Raw genomic sequence first — 16,802 nt, forward strand, 5'->3', positions numbered from 1 at the left:
AAGGGAGTGTGCGGGAAGAGAAGGGCAGGCGCCCGCAGGACAAACCGAGCAGCTCACGCCGGCAGCAGCAGTACACAACTACCAGAGGCAACCACAAACACACACTCGCACCCAGATATCCTTCCAGATTAGGAGGCGAAAGGGGGAGAGAGAACTGGGCAGATAGCCGCCTCCCCCACCCTCTAAAAAGTGTAAATAATGCCTTTCTGGCCCCCAATGAGGCGTTCCTTCTCGACTTTTTTGGATCAATCAAACAGACAGTGGCTTCTTTTGATTAAAGCCCAAATTGTCATTGGGCAGAGGCAATCATGTGACAGCCAATTCGGTCCAATTTCAACCTTGTCTCCATGAATTCAATAGTTTAATAGTAGCACGGTCCCCATACGGCTGTAATCAGTGAATTAGAAAAAAAACGCCCCACCAGCGATCTTCTATGATATTTTTTTTCCTTTTCTCTCTCTCTCTCTCCCTCTTCCTTTCTCTCTCTCTCTTTCTTTTTTTTCCTGGGCCTTTCTCCCCCTCCCCCTCCCAGAAGCGCTAAATAAGAGGGAACTTTTTCTCCAAGGGGGCTGCGAGTTGAAGGCCATGAATTTCGAATTTGAGCGAGAGATTGGTTTTATCAATAGCCAGCCATCGCTCGCTGAGTGCCTGACATCTTTTCCCCCTGTCGGTGATACATTTCAAAGTTCATCAATCAAGAACTCGACGCTTTCACACTCGACACTGATTCCTCCTCCTTTCGAGCAGACCATCCCCAGCCTGAACCCAGGCAACCACCCTCGCCACAGCAGCAGCAGCCGCCCTAAGCACAGCCCCAATGGCAGCAGCGGCAGCCCGGTGCCAGCCGGCGCCCTCCAGCCTCCGGAGTACCCCTGGATGAAGGAGAAAAAGGCTTCCAAGAAATCTGCCCTGCCGCCTTCTTCGGCCTCCGCCACTGGACCAGCTTGCCTGAGCCACAAAGGTCAGTTGAAAGACTTTGCTGCCCATTCAGCCTTCCAGGGGCTCTTCATCTCCCCCACCCGCCTAACTTAAGAGCTTGAACTGGGTTTCTGGAGGAAGAGCCAGAGAGTAATCTGGGGGGATCCACAGGCAGAGAAATCCGAAAGAGCCCCCTAAGCCAGCCACCCCCCCCCAGCAAAGTTTCTTTCCCCTAACTTCTTTAGCGTGGGATGATTTATCTGAGTCGGAGGTGACCTCCCCTTGTCTCCCTGTCCTAGAGTTGGGATATTTGACAGTAATGAAGAGTGATAGATTGCTCTTGCTCAGCTAAGCAGCTGATGCATTAATTATAAATTGTTGTATGGCTAATATCAAAGTTTGCTCGGGTATGGGCAGGATGCGCGACCGAGGCGCAGCGTTGCCTTCAGCTCAGGGAAAAAGGGGGTCCAGGGCACCGGGCGCGCAAGAGCGCAAAACAATGGGTTTACTGCATTCGAGGGCGGCCATTTTGTTGCAGTTGAGATTTTTATGCTTTACAGAGAAACCGAGAAAGATAGGGTCCCCCCACCCCACCCCTCGTTCTCAGCATCTCTGGAGTTTCCAGCTCTCCAGCTCAGAGATTTCGCTCTTTGGTATCTACATGGTTGTCCTGGTTGTTTCTTTACACAGAATCTCTTGAGATCCCCGAGAATGGGAACGGTGGTTCTAGGAGGCTGAGGACGGCATATACCAACACGCAGCTTTTGGAGCTGGAGAAAGAATTCCATTTCAACAAGTACCTCTGCAGACCGAGGAGGGTGGAGATAGCCGCCCTCCTGGATCTGACCGAGAGGCAAGTCAAAGTCTGGTTTCAAAACAGAAGGATGAAGCACAAGAGGCAGACCCAATGTAAGGAGAATCAAAACGTGGAGGGGAAACTGAAAGGCTTGGAGGACTCGGAGAAAGCCGAGGACGACGACGAGGAGGAGGAGGAAGAAGAAGAGGAGGAGAAATCCCTCTTCGAGCAAGCCCTCACCAGCGTCTCAGGCGCTCTTTTGGAACGGGAAGGCTACGCTTTTCAGCAGAACGCTCTGGCACAGCAGCAGGCTTCGGCTGGCCACAATGGAGACTCGCCGAGCTTCCCAGTTTCGCCTTTAGCCAGCAATGAGAAAAATCTGAAACATTTTCAGCACCAGTCACCCACTGTTCCCAACTGCCTGTCAACAATGGCCCAAAACTGTGCGGCCGGCCTGAACAATGACAGCCCCGAGGCCCTGGGCGTCCCTTCTTTGCAGGACTTCGGCGTTTTCTCCGCAGATTCCTGCCTACAGCTCTCCGATGCCGTCTCTCCCAGTTTGCCAGGATCCCTCGACAGCCCTGTAGATATTTCAACTGACAGCTTTGACTTTTTCACAGATACACTCACCACAATTGACCTGCAGCATCTGAATTACTGAGAAAGGACAGACCTTCCTTCGCCAAGGGTTACGCTACCTTTCTTTCCTTTGTTTCTTTTGGGGGGAGGGGAAAAGAAACAAAATGGTTCGATTTAATTTCTTTCCCTTTTCCTGGTCAGTATTTTCCTTTTATTCTCCTCCCCCCCCCATATATAATGTGTTGGAGATCCATTTTACCGCTTTCCTGGACGTTTTAGTTGTGTTCAATTTAACCTAGCCACATTCTAGGTCCTCCTACGGAAGCAATATATAAGGCCTGCAAGAAAGTGAGCCTATTGAACTCGGTCTTCACTTTCTTTTTATTTTTGTATGACATTAGGATGCGTTGTCATAAGTATTTTTGGTAGAATAAATTCTTGTTTGCTACAAGCACTTTCCTTTTCTCTCTCTTGCTCTCTCTTTATGCACAAGGAATTCTCGCCCCCTCCCATTAATCTAAATTTCGAAATAAAACTAAACAATTCGGCCACCAGCTCTATCCTTTTTCGTTAGAAATATTATTTATTACAGGGGTCATCACCTGCAAATGCTTTATTTCCAAAGTTCTCAACATTCAAAGAGAAAAACAAAAACGCCCTCCAAAATGCTGCTCAACGTTACACATTAGAATCTACAGTGCAGAACCAAGCTAAGAGGTTTTTCATGTATAGTATAAGAGTTTGTGCTTATGCGTGGGTTCTGTATTTTTACTAGTGTTTGTGAGAAGCAGAATTGTCTGCATTGCAAGTTATAGCCCTCTTCATCCATAGGCTGCACAAACAGCTAAAAATGAATTTACACGTGTCTTTGCTCCACTATTGAAAACTTTTATCTATTCCTTTTGCGAACCGTATCTCTGGAGGGATGGAGGGCGCCAGGGGATCAGCGCTTAAATGCCCACAAAGATTTCACAGATGTCCAAAGATCCAGAGAAAAGAGACCTAAGAGAGAGGAAATCAGAAAAAAAGTATTATTGTTATCGGTACAACGGATTAAAAATATAGATTTCAGTTTCGGGTTGCAGGAAATGCTATTTAAGAGATGGAAACTAGGTTAACAACAAGTGCACATTACAGGAGCCCACGGCAAGGGACTCAATTAAGCAACAGTCGAGAGTTCCCTGCGCTTAACTGGGGATGTGCGTGTCTGTTCTTTAACCCAATTTTAGATGATCAGCTGGGTCCAAGCACGGTTAGCTTTGTGTGCTACAATCCATCTGTGTACTGGGCATGCTGGCAGGCGACATCTTCCCGCGCTTGCATGTTTAGATATGAAGGGAGGGAGACAAAGGTAAATCCCCTCCCGAGCTTCGCATGCCTCCATTCCCCTCCTTCCAGCGTGTTTATTTTGATCGTGGTTTGCTTCCCTGTTTCCCAACCCATCTAAGTGGGGTGGCGCTGAGCTGCGTGGGTAATAGCTGAAAGGGCTGGATGCAATTCTTCCTAAACCCATAAATCAAACGCTTTCTGTGAATGAGAATGTCATCAAAGAGATCAATTGCAGGAACACATGCACAAATAAAAATCCTCTTACGTATTTACTCGGGCTGGGGATCCCCGTCTAAAACCATTAAGTAGAAGGCGGTTAGTCATAATTCATTTTTATTGCTCTGTTAAAACAACAGCTTGGCTAAGCTTCAGGTGCTGCAGGGAATCCCAGGCCTGGTTCCTCCCCCACCCTCCACTCCTTCTCTTATGCTTTGCCTGCTCTCAAAGCTTAATGTGGACTTGCTTCGAAGGAGTGCATTGAGCACTTTTTCTTTTCCTGAGGAGGCAGCATCTAGGGGAGCCGGGTATTCAAAGAGCAAAATACAAGTTCTCACGCCGCACCCTATCCCGGTCGATTGCCCAGCGATATTGAAACAAGCTCTCGAATTTTTTCTTTCAAAAGCAAAAATTCTGACCATTCTTTCTAAGTTCAGAGGTCTGGGAAGGTAGATTTCTGAGATTCTCCTTGTGGCCTGGGGTGGGGTGGGGGTACATCACTGGCTTTGCTAAGTTCCGAAAAACAAGATGAATCGATGCAACAAAGGCGGATATAAGGGGGGGGAGAGGCCTGTTTGGAAAATGCCAAGCAGGGCAAGAGGATTTCAGGGACGGCGCTGCTGTTTTTTCAGGGCAGCGTAGGATGGAAACTTTGGTGTCTCCGCAAGAGGACACATCTCCATTTTTCTCCCTTTTGTTGCCCCCACCCAATTCTAGAAATTCTTCGTATTCTGGAAAGCGGAGGGATTGTGTTGGCCTCAGAATGCAAAGCATTAGGCCAGAGACAATGCAACAAAAGGAGGACATTTCTTCAGAACAATGGCGGAGAGACCGGAGGAAGGAACCCATTCAAGAGAGGAGCGAAGGCAAGCGCTGAAGAGAGGATTTTCGCAGGAAAAAGAAGAGAGAGAGAGAGAGAGAGAGAGAGAGAGAGAGAGAGAGAGAGAGAGAGAGAGAGAGAGAGAGATTCATATAGGCCCATATTAAATCATCACTTCTTCTGGTTGCTATAGGAAACGGGACTCACTTAACGCTATATCTTCATAGCCAACACACAAGAATTTGCATCCACTAGAGAAACATTAAGTCCCTATACAAATTTGCTAGAGAAACATGAAGTCCGCATATATATTTGTTCACCGTTATCAAGAGCCCTTTAACATCTTGTCCTAAAATCTATTTATTTTGTGGTCAGTTCCATTGATATCAGTGGAATTTGGGCCCAAAAAGTCGTGCATGAAAATCAGCAGGGACTTGCTTAGTGGTTGCTTATACTTTGTATGTCTCGCCTCTACGCCCACCAAAACGTGTAAGGATCAGGAAGCTGAGAGGAAATGTTAGAAAGTACAGGATCCAGCCAAAGCTACATTTTTTAAAAAGTCCCACGGGATTAGATGAGTTTTATGGCCTGATCCCACGCTCTGCTCTCAGTGGGACTTTTTACCAATTATCGTGCTTAAAATTGTAACTTTAATGCTTAACTGACTGTATTGTAGCTTTTAATGCTTTGGTAGTAAAAGAGGGAGAGAAAGTTGAAAGCACCTCCGTACTCAGCATGATGTTGATTGACAGCATTTTAGGAATTAACGAAAGAATATTCTAATTTAATTGTATAATATAGGCTTCCTGTATGGATCTATTGAGCTTGAGCAAAAGAATACTTATGAATATAATACAAAAACACGACCTTCCATGGAGGTAATAATGCCAAATATGAGACAGCTGGAATCAGCCCAAGTACACATGAAGTTTACTCTTGAGAACATGTGAGAAGTAAGTCCAGCCTCCGAAAGACAAAATTCTTATTCCTTATTCCTGTCTTTTCTGTTTTATGCCCAGTTCTGTGCAGTTCATCCTCTCTGTCAGCCTCGCTTTTCTGTACCGATTAAGCACCTATCCAATTACCAAGTTCTCTGCGGGCTTTCCTGTAAGTAGATCTTGATGTTCCAAGCCCACTGAAATTTGTTGTGATCCTCCCTTCACTGAGGGTAAGGGATAAGAAACCAGGTTAAGGTCCTGGACAAAAGCTGCCGGAAGGGGAGAGCCCGCTCTCACTCACTCTCTCCTCCACACACGCACGTACACACGCAACACCCGCGGCTGGGAGAAAGAGGCGCCCTCCACTGACCGAGAAGTCCGCTGTGGCCTCCTGGCTCCTTTGCTGAGCCTAGGCCTCTAACCACTGGGCATGGCAGCCAGCGATGGTCGTTTAAAGAACTCCCCCCCTCCCCACGATCTCCTGTTTTTAAACTGTGTGGGGAAAGGGAGGAGGCGCGAGGAGAGGCAGCCAAACAAGCAAAGGTTGTAAGGGAGGGAGGGAGCGAGCGAAGGGGGGAGGAGGCCAGCGACTTTGCACAGGCGCCTTGAAGGCTCAGCAGATGGGCTGGAGAGGACTGCGGGAAGCTTCCTTGGCAACCTTTGTAGGCGCTTCCTCCACCGATCGCCTGAGATCTCGCGAAAGTCCCCTTCCCAGGCGCCAAGCTGAGCCACCTCTACGCCAGAAGCTGCTGCTGGCTCCCCCTCCGCCGCCTCTCTGAGCGCTTCCTTGCCCTGCCCCGGCATCGCCGCCCACCCGCTCACTCGCCTCGCCTGCAGCGGCAACAATGGCGTTGCTTCCCTGAGCGCCTCATTTCCATGCAAATCGCCGCGAGAGGCTGGACCAAGCGCCTTTAACTCTTGCGGGCTCGCCCGGCCCCGGCAGAGCCCCGGTCTCCCGCCCCCCCCTCTGAGTCACCCACCCAGAATGGGATGGGGGGGGGAGGTCCAGGCACAAACCGGCGGGCCGGCCGCAGCCCAACGCTGGCCAGCCGTCGGGCGCCCTCGCCCTGCAGAACGCAGCAGCGGAGCGCGGAGAGCCGCCGGCTTACCTGCTCTGCGAGGCTCCGGCCGCAGCAGATCCATGCAGGAGCAGCCCCCTCCGGCGGCGGCTGAGTGCCTGCTGCTGCTGCCGCCGCAGCCGCCGGGCTCGCACTGCCTCTCCGGCCCGGGAGGAGAGGGGGGCGGGAGGCGGCGGTGGCTGTGCGTCACCTTGATGGAGGAGCGCTCGGAATTTAAATGCCACAGCCCGGGTGATCCATCACCAGGCAGGAACGGGGCAACTTTGGCAGGAGGCGCAGCCATTGGCTGCCGCCCTCACGTGGCCGCCGCCTCACTGTACATTCATATCATTTTTCTTCTGGCCCCCATGGAGGAAGTGAGAAAGTTGGCACGGGCACCCAGGACGCCGAGGAGCCGGTCAATCGGTGATAGATGGACACGGCGAGGATGAATTCCTTCCTCGACTATCCTCCCATCCTGAACGGCGACTCCGCCACTTGCTCGTCCCGTGCCTACCACCACCACCACCACCATCACCACCACCCCGACCATGGGATTACAACCACGTTCCAGTCGTGCTCTGTCAGTGCCAACAACTGCAACGGCGACGATCGCTTCCTGGTGGGCAGGGGGGTCCAGATAAGCCCTCACCCCCACCACCCCCACCAGCAGGCTGGTGCTTACCAGCATCACCCCAATCTGGGGGTGTCCTACTCACACCCCAGCTGTGGGCCCAGCTATGGTGCGCAGAACTTCGGCGCAGGGGGCTACGGCCATTACCCGCTCAGTCAAGAGGCAGAGATGAATGGGGGCTACCCCCAGTGCGCACCTGCGCTCTACCCTGGAAGCGTCTCGTCGCCCGTGGTTCAGCATCCCCAGAGTTATTCCGGGGGCGCAGTGAGCGCCACTCATTACATCCCCCACTCATACGGAGACGAGCAACAGAACTTGCCCCTGACTAACTACAGCCACCCCTTGTCCCCTCTTCATTCAAACCACCAGGAGACCTGCGGCTCGCCTTCTTCGGAGACATCCCCTCCAGCCCAGACCTTCGACTGGATGAAAGTGAAGAGAAATCCTCCTAAAACAGGTGAGTCACCACCCACCGACTTTGAAAAGTTTCTAATCTTTCTTCCTCTTGGCTAGGTGACCGTCCCCGTCAACTTGATCGTCTAGATATTAGGGCTGCAATCCCATAAGTACTTTCCTGAGAGTAAGCCCCATTGGCTAACATGGGGCTTACTTCTGAGTAGATTTGCTTAGGGTTACACCCCAGAAGAAGAGATTTGTTAGGATCCCGAATGCTAACTGAATAGGTCATGACGTCACTGCTGGAAATAGTTCATTATCTGAAGGCTCACTTTGGGTTCCCTTTGAGTCAGACATCAACCTACATTCCCAGTTCCCCCTTAACTTTAGCGGTGATTTCCAGTCCTGATTATCGATGGGAGAAAGTCAGCCCATTCGGGATAGTATAAATCTGATAAGGATTGGGCCGGCAGGGACTTCCTTTCAGGAAAAGGGCTCCTCTTTAAGACTCTACCTGTGCGCGCCTCCCCATTGATTAATGCCGTCTATTAACCATCCCTTCCGGTTAATGCATCATCTTGTGTGTGTGCCTGCAGGCAAAGCTGGCGAGTACGGGTACGTCGGTCAGCCCAACACCGTCAGGACCAACTTCACCACCAAACAACTGACGGAACTGGAGAAGGAGTTCCACTTCAACAAGTACTTGACTAGGGCCCGCAGAGTGGAGATCGCTGCCTCGCTGCAACTGAACGAGACCCAGGTCAAGATCTGGTTCCAGAACCGCCGGATGAAGCAGAAGAAGAGGGAGAAAGAGGGCTTGCTGCCCATCTCTCCGGCCACCCCGACGGGAAGCGAAGAAAAAACAGAGGAGTCCTCCGAAAAGTCCAGTTCGTCCCCCTGCACCCCCTCACCAGCTTCCTCTACCTCAGACCCTCTTGCTACCTCGAATTGAACATTGCTGCTCCGTTTTATGTCGCAGTCTTTCAAGCATAACACAGCCCCGCTCACAATTTGATCTGTTTAAAATCGCTTTTTAAAACAAGTGTCAGATTCTAACCCCCCCCCCCCGGTTCCCGAGGACTTTATATTCGGTAGCTTACTCAGCTTGAACAGTTACCCCCACCCCCAACACATTTATCTGGAAGCGAATCCCCTTGATTTCATTGGAATTTACTTCTAAATTAGGAACCACAATCCAGCCATAGCTAGCCAGGCCCCAGTCCTAAGCAACAGGGTGGGAGATGCGGTTCCAAGATTGGCACGTAGGAAGGAAGTTGATTTCAATGGGGCTTGTTCCCTGGTGAAGGTGTAGAGGATTGATTCGTTTAAACCCTGTTTATTATAATGGGTTTAGCTACTGCTTACTTGGGTTGGATTGTGAGTTTAGGATCTTAGCCTTAATAGGTTGTATTTATCATACCGAGGTTGTCCTGTATTCATCATTACTCTTCCTCCCCCTAGTCCTAAGGACAAGGATTTATGCCTTTGTTTTCTTCTCTAGACCATTTGTGGGAACAATCATAAGAAGTTGGTAGACCGGAATAAAGTTGCCAAGGACATGGGAGAAAATCTCTAAGGAAGCAAAGAAGAGCGACATGGAAAGCATGCCCCAAGGGGTGGGGGAGATCCATGAAGAGATGCACTATTGAAAGCGTTTACACGAGTTCTATAACTATCATCCTGTAATTTAAAGTCTCCGTTTTCTTGTGTGTATGAGTTTGTTGGTTGTAAATACTTTTGTCCAAGAGATTTATCTTTTTACGGATTTTCTAGAAATGTTTAGATAGATTATGAGCTTAAACAGGGTGGATACATTCTCAACACTTGATTCGATTTTATAGCGGAAAAAGTGAGGATGTCACGAACCAGACGTGTTCAACTTAATCAGATACCTCAAAAAAAATCATAGACTACTATTATTTCTTTGAAGGAGCTAGAAAAAGAAAGCCGAAATTGCACTAGGTTTTTTCTCCTAAACCTTGCTTGGTGTCTGTCCTCCCCCATTACCCCTTCCTCTCTCGAAATCTGTGCTGGGTTATTTTTGCTTAATATTTGTTTTTAAAGTAAAGACCGCACCTCCTCTGCCTATTTTCTCATTCACCTTTCCTTAGACGATGTCTTTTTCAGCACAATTCCTAAATGTGATGAATGACAAACGAATGTTTTTTTTTCGTAATTCGTGTGTGGAACTTTGCATGATGCACAAAGCTTTGATGTACTAAGTTAAGACTGAGTTCTATCAGTTGTCATTTGTGATGGAGTACATTTCTGATTTTTTTCTGTACAATCATTCAAGGTTCTGAGATTCTGTGGAAGTGGGGAAGAGGATGGAATCCAGAGCAGAATTTTACGGGTCTTACAAATCTCTGTAATAAATATATTAATATCTCAGTTTCTGATTCGCTTCGGTACATTTGGGGAAGGGAACGCATTGCGCTTTCTTCTGCACCCTCCTACGAATACTAGGTCCTCCTCGAATTCTTGACTCCCTTTCCTATATACATATATATATATAGTACCCCGGGAGTCAGCGAAGCAGGAAAATTAATCAGGAAAAAGGAGAGGTCCTTGTATATCCTTCGCGGGTAGAGAAGGAGGGAGAAAGAACCAGACCTATGTTTGAATCACCCTTGCGGGAACTTCCGGGGTCAAGTGCTGACCTTTTCACCCCGCACGGAATATTGACCTGCGTGTAAACAGAGTCCTTGTCAAAAGCAGAAGCGGTCTTCGGCCAGTCGTTCCTCGCATCGCGAGCCGCCAGTTAAGAGAGTCACGTTTCATTATCCTTGGGTATAAAGCTGTCCAAGTAACCCAGCGTCACCCCGTCCTTTCTAAATCGTCGGTGACATCGTCAAGGGACAACGCATCCTAAAAGTTGAGAGAGAGAGAGAGAGAGAGAGAGAGAGATCCTTGTTTTGGAAACCCCTCTTTTTCCACCCCTAGGTGTGCACTTAACGTATTTTTTCAACCCAAACCAACTTCCCCCTGCTTTGGAAATCAAGTTCAGGCGGGTGAATTTCAGGGACCTTCTGAAAAAGGTTATCTAGCGGACAAGATAACAGATTCGTAATAAAATGCAGGCGTAAACCGCGCTGGCCCCCTCCTCTCCCCGCTTCGCCACCTTCCTGGCAAGGCTGTGCCCCGGCGTGTTCTGGCCATGGGCCGCCAGCACAACACGGAGGTCCTCTCTCCACTCCAGCCAATTTAAAACCGCCAAGGCCCTTCCATTCCATCTGCGGGAGGCTTTGACAAGCTCTGGCCGCGCAGGGAAGCCGCCAGCGCTCGTCGCCCGCCTTTGCCCGGCTGGGGTGTCAAAGCAGACAAGCCTTGGTCCGAGCGCATCGGCCATATCAAGAGGGCCAGGCCAGGCCTCGGCAATCGCACAGGGCTGTCTCCAAAGGGCTCCCGGGGCTGCCTCGCAACTTCAAAGCAGGAGGGTTCATTTCATCCTCTTGCTTTCATTTCAGCCCCACCCCCATCCCCTTCCATCTTATACTTTTACCGTTTGTTGATTGGGGTAAGACCACAAAGCCTAACAGATGGCCTCCTGCCAGAGACTTTCAAGTCAGTTAAGTGGCATCTGCATGCCAGTAGGGTTGATCGGAATCTCCGGGAGAACTTGCCTTCGCCAAACACGTCTGACCGCTCTGGGGTTTTTCTCCCCGGGATTGTCTTGATCGTGGAACGGAAAGGAGAAGTCACAAAGGAGAAAACAAATACACAACAGGCTACATTCCGCAGCCTGGGCATTTGGCCACCTGATTCTGGAAGGCCAGCCTCATCCAGCTCCCTCGCAAGAGTTATGAATGAGTAGGCGCCTGGTTCCTGATATAATGCTTCGAAAGAGATGATTGGGGGTGTGTGGGGCGGGGGTGGGATATCTCGCTTGCAAGTGAGGCACCTGCTCCGAGATAAGCCCTAACACTCTTCTAAATAACGTAATAAGGAAATGAACAGGTCGACTCCTGCATATTGTCTCATCAATAAATCCCACCTCTGAGGTTTTCTTCCCAGGAAACATGTATCAGATTGCAAGCCGAGTCTCTTTAGGATTTTGAAAAGGAGTATATATATCTTCAGTCGCTTACAGAACAATGCTAAACCGAGTGACTCCCTTCTAAATGTATTGGTCAAGGGGTTCAGAAGGGTGACGTGGGATTCTGTAAGAACCCGGTGTAATTTGCAGGGGTGTGTGTGCTTGAAGTTAAGCCGGGTTTGCATTAATCCCTTCGAGGAATTGCTAGCGAAAACCAGGCTGCCCAGAGGAAACCAAACTATTCCGTCCATGTTTTGATTACAGATTGTTGATACAATGGGCTCAACAGCCGATTAAAACACTTGACACCAAAACAGATTAAACATGGGCTGCCCTATTCGCTTCGATGAGATTTACTCCCAGGAAAAAATGGTACAAGGGCGGGTTTTAGTGGAGTCACCCTCTCATCAATTAACAGCACCCCTATGAAGACTGAAAGTACAGCCTGAGGGTGAGATCAAGGAAGTTCCTCGGATTAAAGAAAGCGAAAACTCACTCCAGGATCTAAGCGAGATGACTTGTGTGGACATTATCTGAGATAACGTGGTGCATCTCTACTGTAGATGGCTTCTCTTAAGAAACCCACGTTTCTGTCTCTGCCAGTGAAAGGCTCAATCGATGAATCAGTGATGGCGTCATGTCCTCTTTATCTGATATGGAAATGTGGAAGAAGCTCTTTCCACTTCTTTCTCTCCGAATCGTGCTAAAGAGAGGTAGAAATAAATACAAATAAAAATAGTCATAATATCATCATCACCCAGGTGTCCTGGCTCGCTCCGTGCCTTTTAATTCCAGCCTCTTCGAATCGGGTTTCTATGACTCTCCAAAGCCAGATGAAGCTTCGCTTTCCCCCCTTCAAGCTCGTATCCCACTTTTGATGTTCAACTTTAAAGTTTACTTTTGGAGGCAACATTGAAATGCTCGGTGTTTTCCTCTGGGGCAATCAGATTGAAAGCGATCAATATTTACTCAGTCTGAAAAGGGTTGTTGAAAAGGCAGCTAACAACAAACTGCTTAGCTGCTCACCCCGGTTTAATCTCAGGTTCACCGAAAGTTCAAGCAGAAATGAATTCAGTGATGGGTCACTTTAGAATGAGTCCCAGTGGTTTATCTCGGCTCTCTGCTAAAGGCAACAATTATTTACACACACACTTCCCCCAGCCAAGCCTATTATTCTAATGCTAAGCTTGGCCTTCTTACTTAAAACTTAAGACACACTTTCTTCATGCATTAAGCTACAGTCGTCCCCCTCCCCGCTCCTTTCTGTAATTCTCCCTCAATCATTGATATAAATGAAACTTAAAATCAGCTTTATAAAAAAGAGTAATAGGGATTCCTTGCAACACACAATATCTTCAATGCAAGAACAAAGACTATAAAGAAACCCTGGTCATCTCAGCTGCGCTTGCTTTTCAAGAAAATGTATGTTAGGATCAAGCTTTTTCAAGCCGACCTGCAGCCCAGTGAAACGGGAAGGTTTTAAGCCGAAGTCAATGGCAGCATGCCATCCCAAGTCCTGTTGGGTTGAAGACGCTTCCGAAAGGAAGGGCTGAAAGACGCGGAGCTCCTATCCTGCTCGGAAGTAAGAGCGCTTAGAACATACAGTACTCTTTGAATAGTTCTCTGGGGATACTTCAGAGGAATCTTGCAGTTCAATTACTGTGTCTGCTTCTTTCACGTGTCTTTGTACACCCGGTATACTTTGTAAAGCGTTGGGAACGGGACTGCGGGGACTCCACAAAAACCAAGCCACTGAAGGAGGGCACGTTGCGGCTAATTGCAACAACTCTCCAGAGGTCAAAGTTCACCAAATCACTGCATAAATGCATTCTTAATAGGAATTTATTAGCCCTTTTCAGCGGCAGATCACGTTTGAGGTAGAATCTAATTTTCATTAGCACGTTGGTTAGCAGAAATTATCACCCATAAACCCAGCTGATTTGCATATTCGTGATATTGGGCATAATTCATGTTAATGCTTTCTCCCTCCAAGTAAAGATGCACTGGTAAGACCGAAGGAGACAACATAAACTAGAATGTGGGATAGATAGATAGGTAGATAGGTAGGTAGGTTTATTTTGGAAGCAAATTCCAAGCTTCAGTACAATTCTGGGATATCCATGTAAGTCTGTAGGACTAATCTCTATAGGTACGTTTTCTGGATCGCAGCTTTAAGATGCTCGCGGGTGAACAGAAAAAGCAAGCAAGAGGCTGCGCTGGGTTCGGAGAGAGTGGCTTCATTTAGGCAGTTGCCGCCCCTCCAAGAGGGACATTAATTAATCCAAGGAAAGGGCGGCTCTGCAGCCGTTCCCTCGCCAGGCCTTGCAGCCCTACCCAGCATTCCGGCGCTCTCCCGGCCCGTCCTTAGCTGTCTTTCAGGGCCGAAATTCCTTTTTTACGGCGGGTGCATCATAAACCATTCCCGGTTCTTTCTGCCCTTGTCTCAAGCGCTGGAATTCCCTGGGAGGGCCCCTCGACCCAACCGATGGAGGTCGGGAAGCCAGTCGGGGAAAGGTGCTTGAAACCCCTGGGGTCCGACCCGCTTTATTTTCGGCGCTCACAATGATGAGGAAGGGACACAGATAAGGACTCGCGCCTGGCCTTGACACCTTCCCCGGTCTCGTTTGGAGGACCTGATCCGTGACAAGCAGAGCCTCAGCCAAGCGCCGGGAGCCTTAACCCTCTTTGTTGGTCTCTTGGTTTCATTGGAACAAGCAGGCTTGCAAAAAAGGGTCGGGACGGGATGCTTCGGAATAAGCGTTCTCTCCGAAAGGCCACCGGGACCTGCTTGGAAGGCTGTGGCAATGCCCGTGCTGGAAGCTTTCAGCTGAAAGAAAATGCAGAAAGCTAGAAGGCAAAGGGGTGGGGGATACAGCGCCGGGCGAGAGGGGGCTATAGGGGGGAAAACCCAATGCTCTCGAATGGTTTCCCCCCTTGTAGGTTTCCCCCCACAAGAGGCAACATTTCGATCTGCAAGGCGCCATCTGATCCGAGGCACTTGGATGCTCGAGCCCAGTTTGCAGAAATGCGCTGGAACGAAAACGGGTTCGATCCTGACATCCCCCCCGAACTCGCTCGTGTATCGGGCCCAGGGAGGCCTGGTGGGTCAGAAAACAGAAGCATGGAGACAAAAGGCTTGCCCGAGGTGTGACGCGGGCACCGAGGAGGGCTGAAAGGTTTACGAGGCGTCTTAGAAACTCCCGCCCAGCCCCTTGAGCGATTTCTAGTCATACAGTCTAAGCAGTCGCTTCCCTTCATCCGCATCCATTTTGAAATTCAAAAAAATGTGAATAAAAAACTCCTGTAAGGCACAAAACAGATCTACATTTGGGGTTGTTTTCCTGTCACCCAGAATTTACTCCAAACGATGTTCTATGATATTGGTGTTATTATTAGGGGGGGGGGGGAAGAGAAATTTATGAAACTGGATAATTTCTTTCTAAGATAAAAACGAAGACATCGCTATTCACATTTAGCACTCAGCTTTCAAAATCAGTGACGAAAATAGGAAGATAAAACCTTTTAAGGTTGTTGTTTTTTAAAAAGCACACAGCATGGACTCAGATATTGATTTCTTAAAATAGTTTTTTTTCATTTAAGAGGAGCTAACCATCCCCTCCCACAGCATCCCGAAAACTACCTATAGCCTCCACATAAAGGTTCTCTGTCTTATTTAATTAATCCCATTATTTACTTTGAGGCTGTTCTTCTCTAATATAACCATTTAGGTTGGGGGCAATGAACAAAAAATTACAAGGATTCCAGACCCCACGGAGCAGCCTTCTTGAGAACCGAAACAGCCGGCTTGGGAACCGGCTGTCATTTACAGCTGGCCCAGGAGGGCGAACCATTCACGCGAGTGACATTCACTCATTGCACCAGCCTGCAGGGTGGTCAGACCTCAACCAGTGTCAATGAAGCACAACTGGTTTTACATTGGGCTCAGAGATGATATCCACACCTTGCTGACGTCAAGGATTGGTTTCCCTCCCGCTTCAAAGCCTCTCAACTGAACTGAGCTGCCTAAGGAAGGGGGTGACTCGGGAAGGAGAGTGAACACAGTTGGCTTTGATGCAGCAGGACTTTTAGAAGACTAAGAAAGAAAGACTTCCAAACAGGGCCCTCTCCTTCCATCTGGATGGATCACTATTTATAATCCCAAGCATTAAGCACCAATGTTGTTTTATACCCTCACTTCAGGGTGTTTTTTTTTGTCAGTAGAGTCCAAAACAAGTCAGTTGGAACTTTATTGGATTCCTTGGATTTTTAAAAAAAGGTTTGGCTACCTCAAGAGCATTTAAAATTAAACCAGGAACCCTCCCCCCTACATTTTACTGCTCTGGAACCCAGAGAGATTGGTGGACTGTCAATGAGTTCAAAGCAGAGGTGGGACTCAAACCTGTTTTGAAATCCAGGGCTAGATACTGAACGGGCGACAATGGCTCTTGTTTATGATTGACACAGGTCTTACATTGTTGCATTGCTTTTGTCATTTTGTAACTCACCTTGAGTCTTAGTGAGAAAGGCAGAAGGTAAGTAAAGAAGTAAACTCTTATCCGTTCTTCATATGGAGGGGGAAAGAGAGAGTGTTACCAGTGCCAGATCTCTTTCACTTCCCAACAGCTATCCTTGCAGTTTGCAAGCTTAATTAAATAAGAAAACCTCAGATCAAATCAATTTCTTTACAAAACCTCAATAAGATTACATTGCTTTAAAGAGTCATTTTGTCTGAATGGCAGGATGTAGGAGCTCATATTAAAAATGAATTGACATTATGATTTAATACAAAGGCCAAAGTGACAGGAGGATTTAAAAGGGCAAACCTACTTCAGCAAAGCATAAATGAGGATGAACGAATAGGCAGAGGAACCAACAAAAAAGTCAGAGAATCTGAAGGGAATTTTTGCACAGTCACTTTGCTGCTGCATCTACTGTTCACCTACATCTATAGGGCTTGTACTTGAAGTGTGGTAGTTTGGTGTTAAATTACTGCTGTTTCCCTCTGGGCTACTTTACAAAAGATTCAGTGCAAACAGCTCCAGAGCCAGTTTGGTGTAGTGGTTAAAAGCACAGGACTCTAGT

The 16,802-nt window shown here is 48.3% G+C and overlaps 2 protein-coding genes across 2 annotated transcripts; both read left to right on the top strand.

Moving 5' to 3' along the window:
- Positions 1-585: 585 nt before the first annotated feature.
- On the top strand, positions 586-2,695 carry HOXA2 (homeobox A2). The gene is made up of 2 exons (XM_054990901.1): positions 586-961; positions 1,609-2,695. The coding sequence occupies exons 1-2, from the start codon at positions 586-588 to the stop codon at positions 2,373-2,375; spliced, it is 1,143 nt and encodes a 380-aa protein (XP_054846876.1). The 3' UTR covers positions 2,376-2,695.
- A 4,392-nt stretch (positions 2,696-7,087) lies between these two features.
- On the top strand, positions 7,088-8,636 carry HOXA1 (homeobox A1). The gene is made up of 2 exons (XM_054990902.1): positions 7,088-7,745; positions 8,281-8,636. Exons 1-2 carry the CDS (start codon positions 7,088-7,090, stop codon positions 8,634-8,636), a joined length of 1,014 nt encoding a protein of 337 aa, XP_054846877.1.
- The last annotated feature ends 8,166 nt before the right edge of the window (positions 8,637-16,802 follow it).

Source organism: Eublepharis macularius, chromosome 11 (genome assembly GCF_028583425.1).
Source record: "Eublepharis macularius isolate TG4126 chromosome 11, MPM_Emac_v1.0, whole genome shotgun sequence".
In the NCBI taxonomy this organism is placed as follows: domain Eukaryota; kingdom Metazoa; phylum Chordata; class Lepidosauria; order Squamata; family Eublepharidae; genus Eublepharis; species Eublepharis macularius.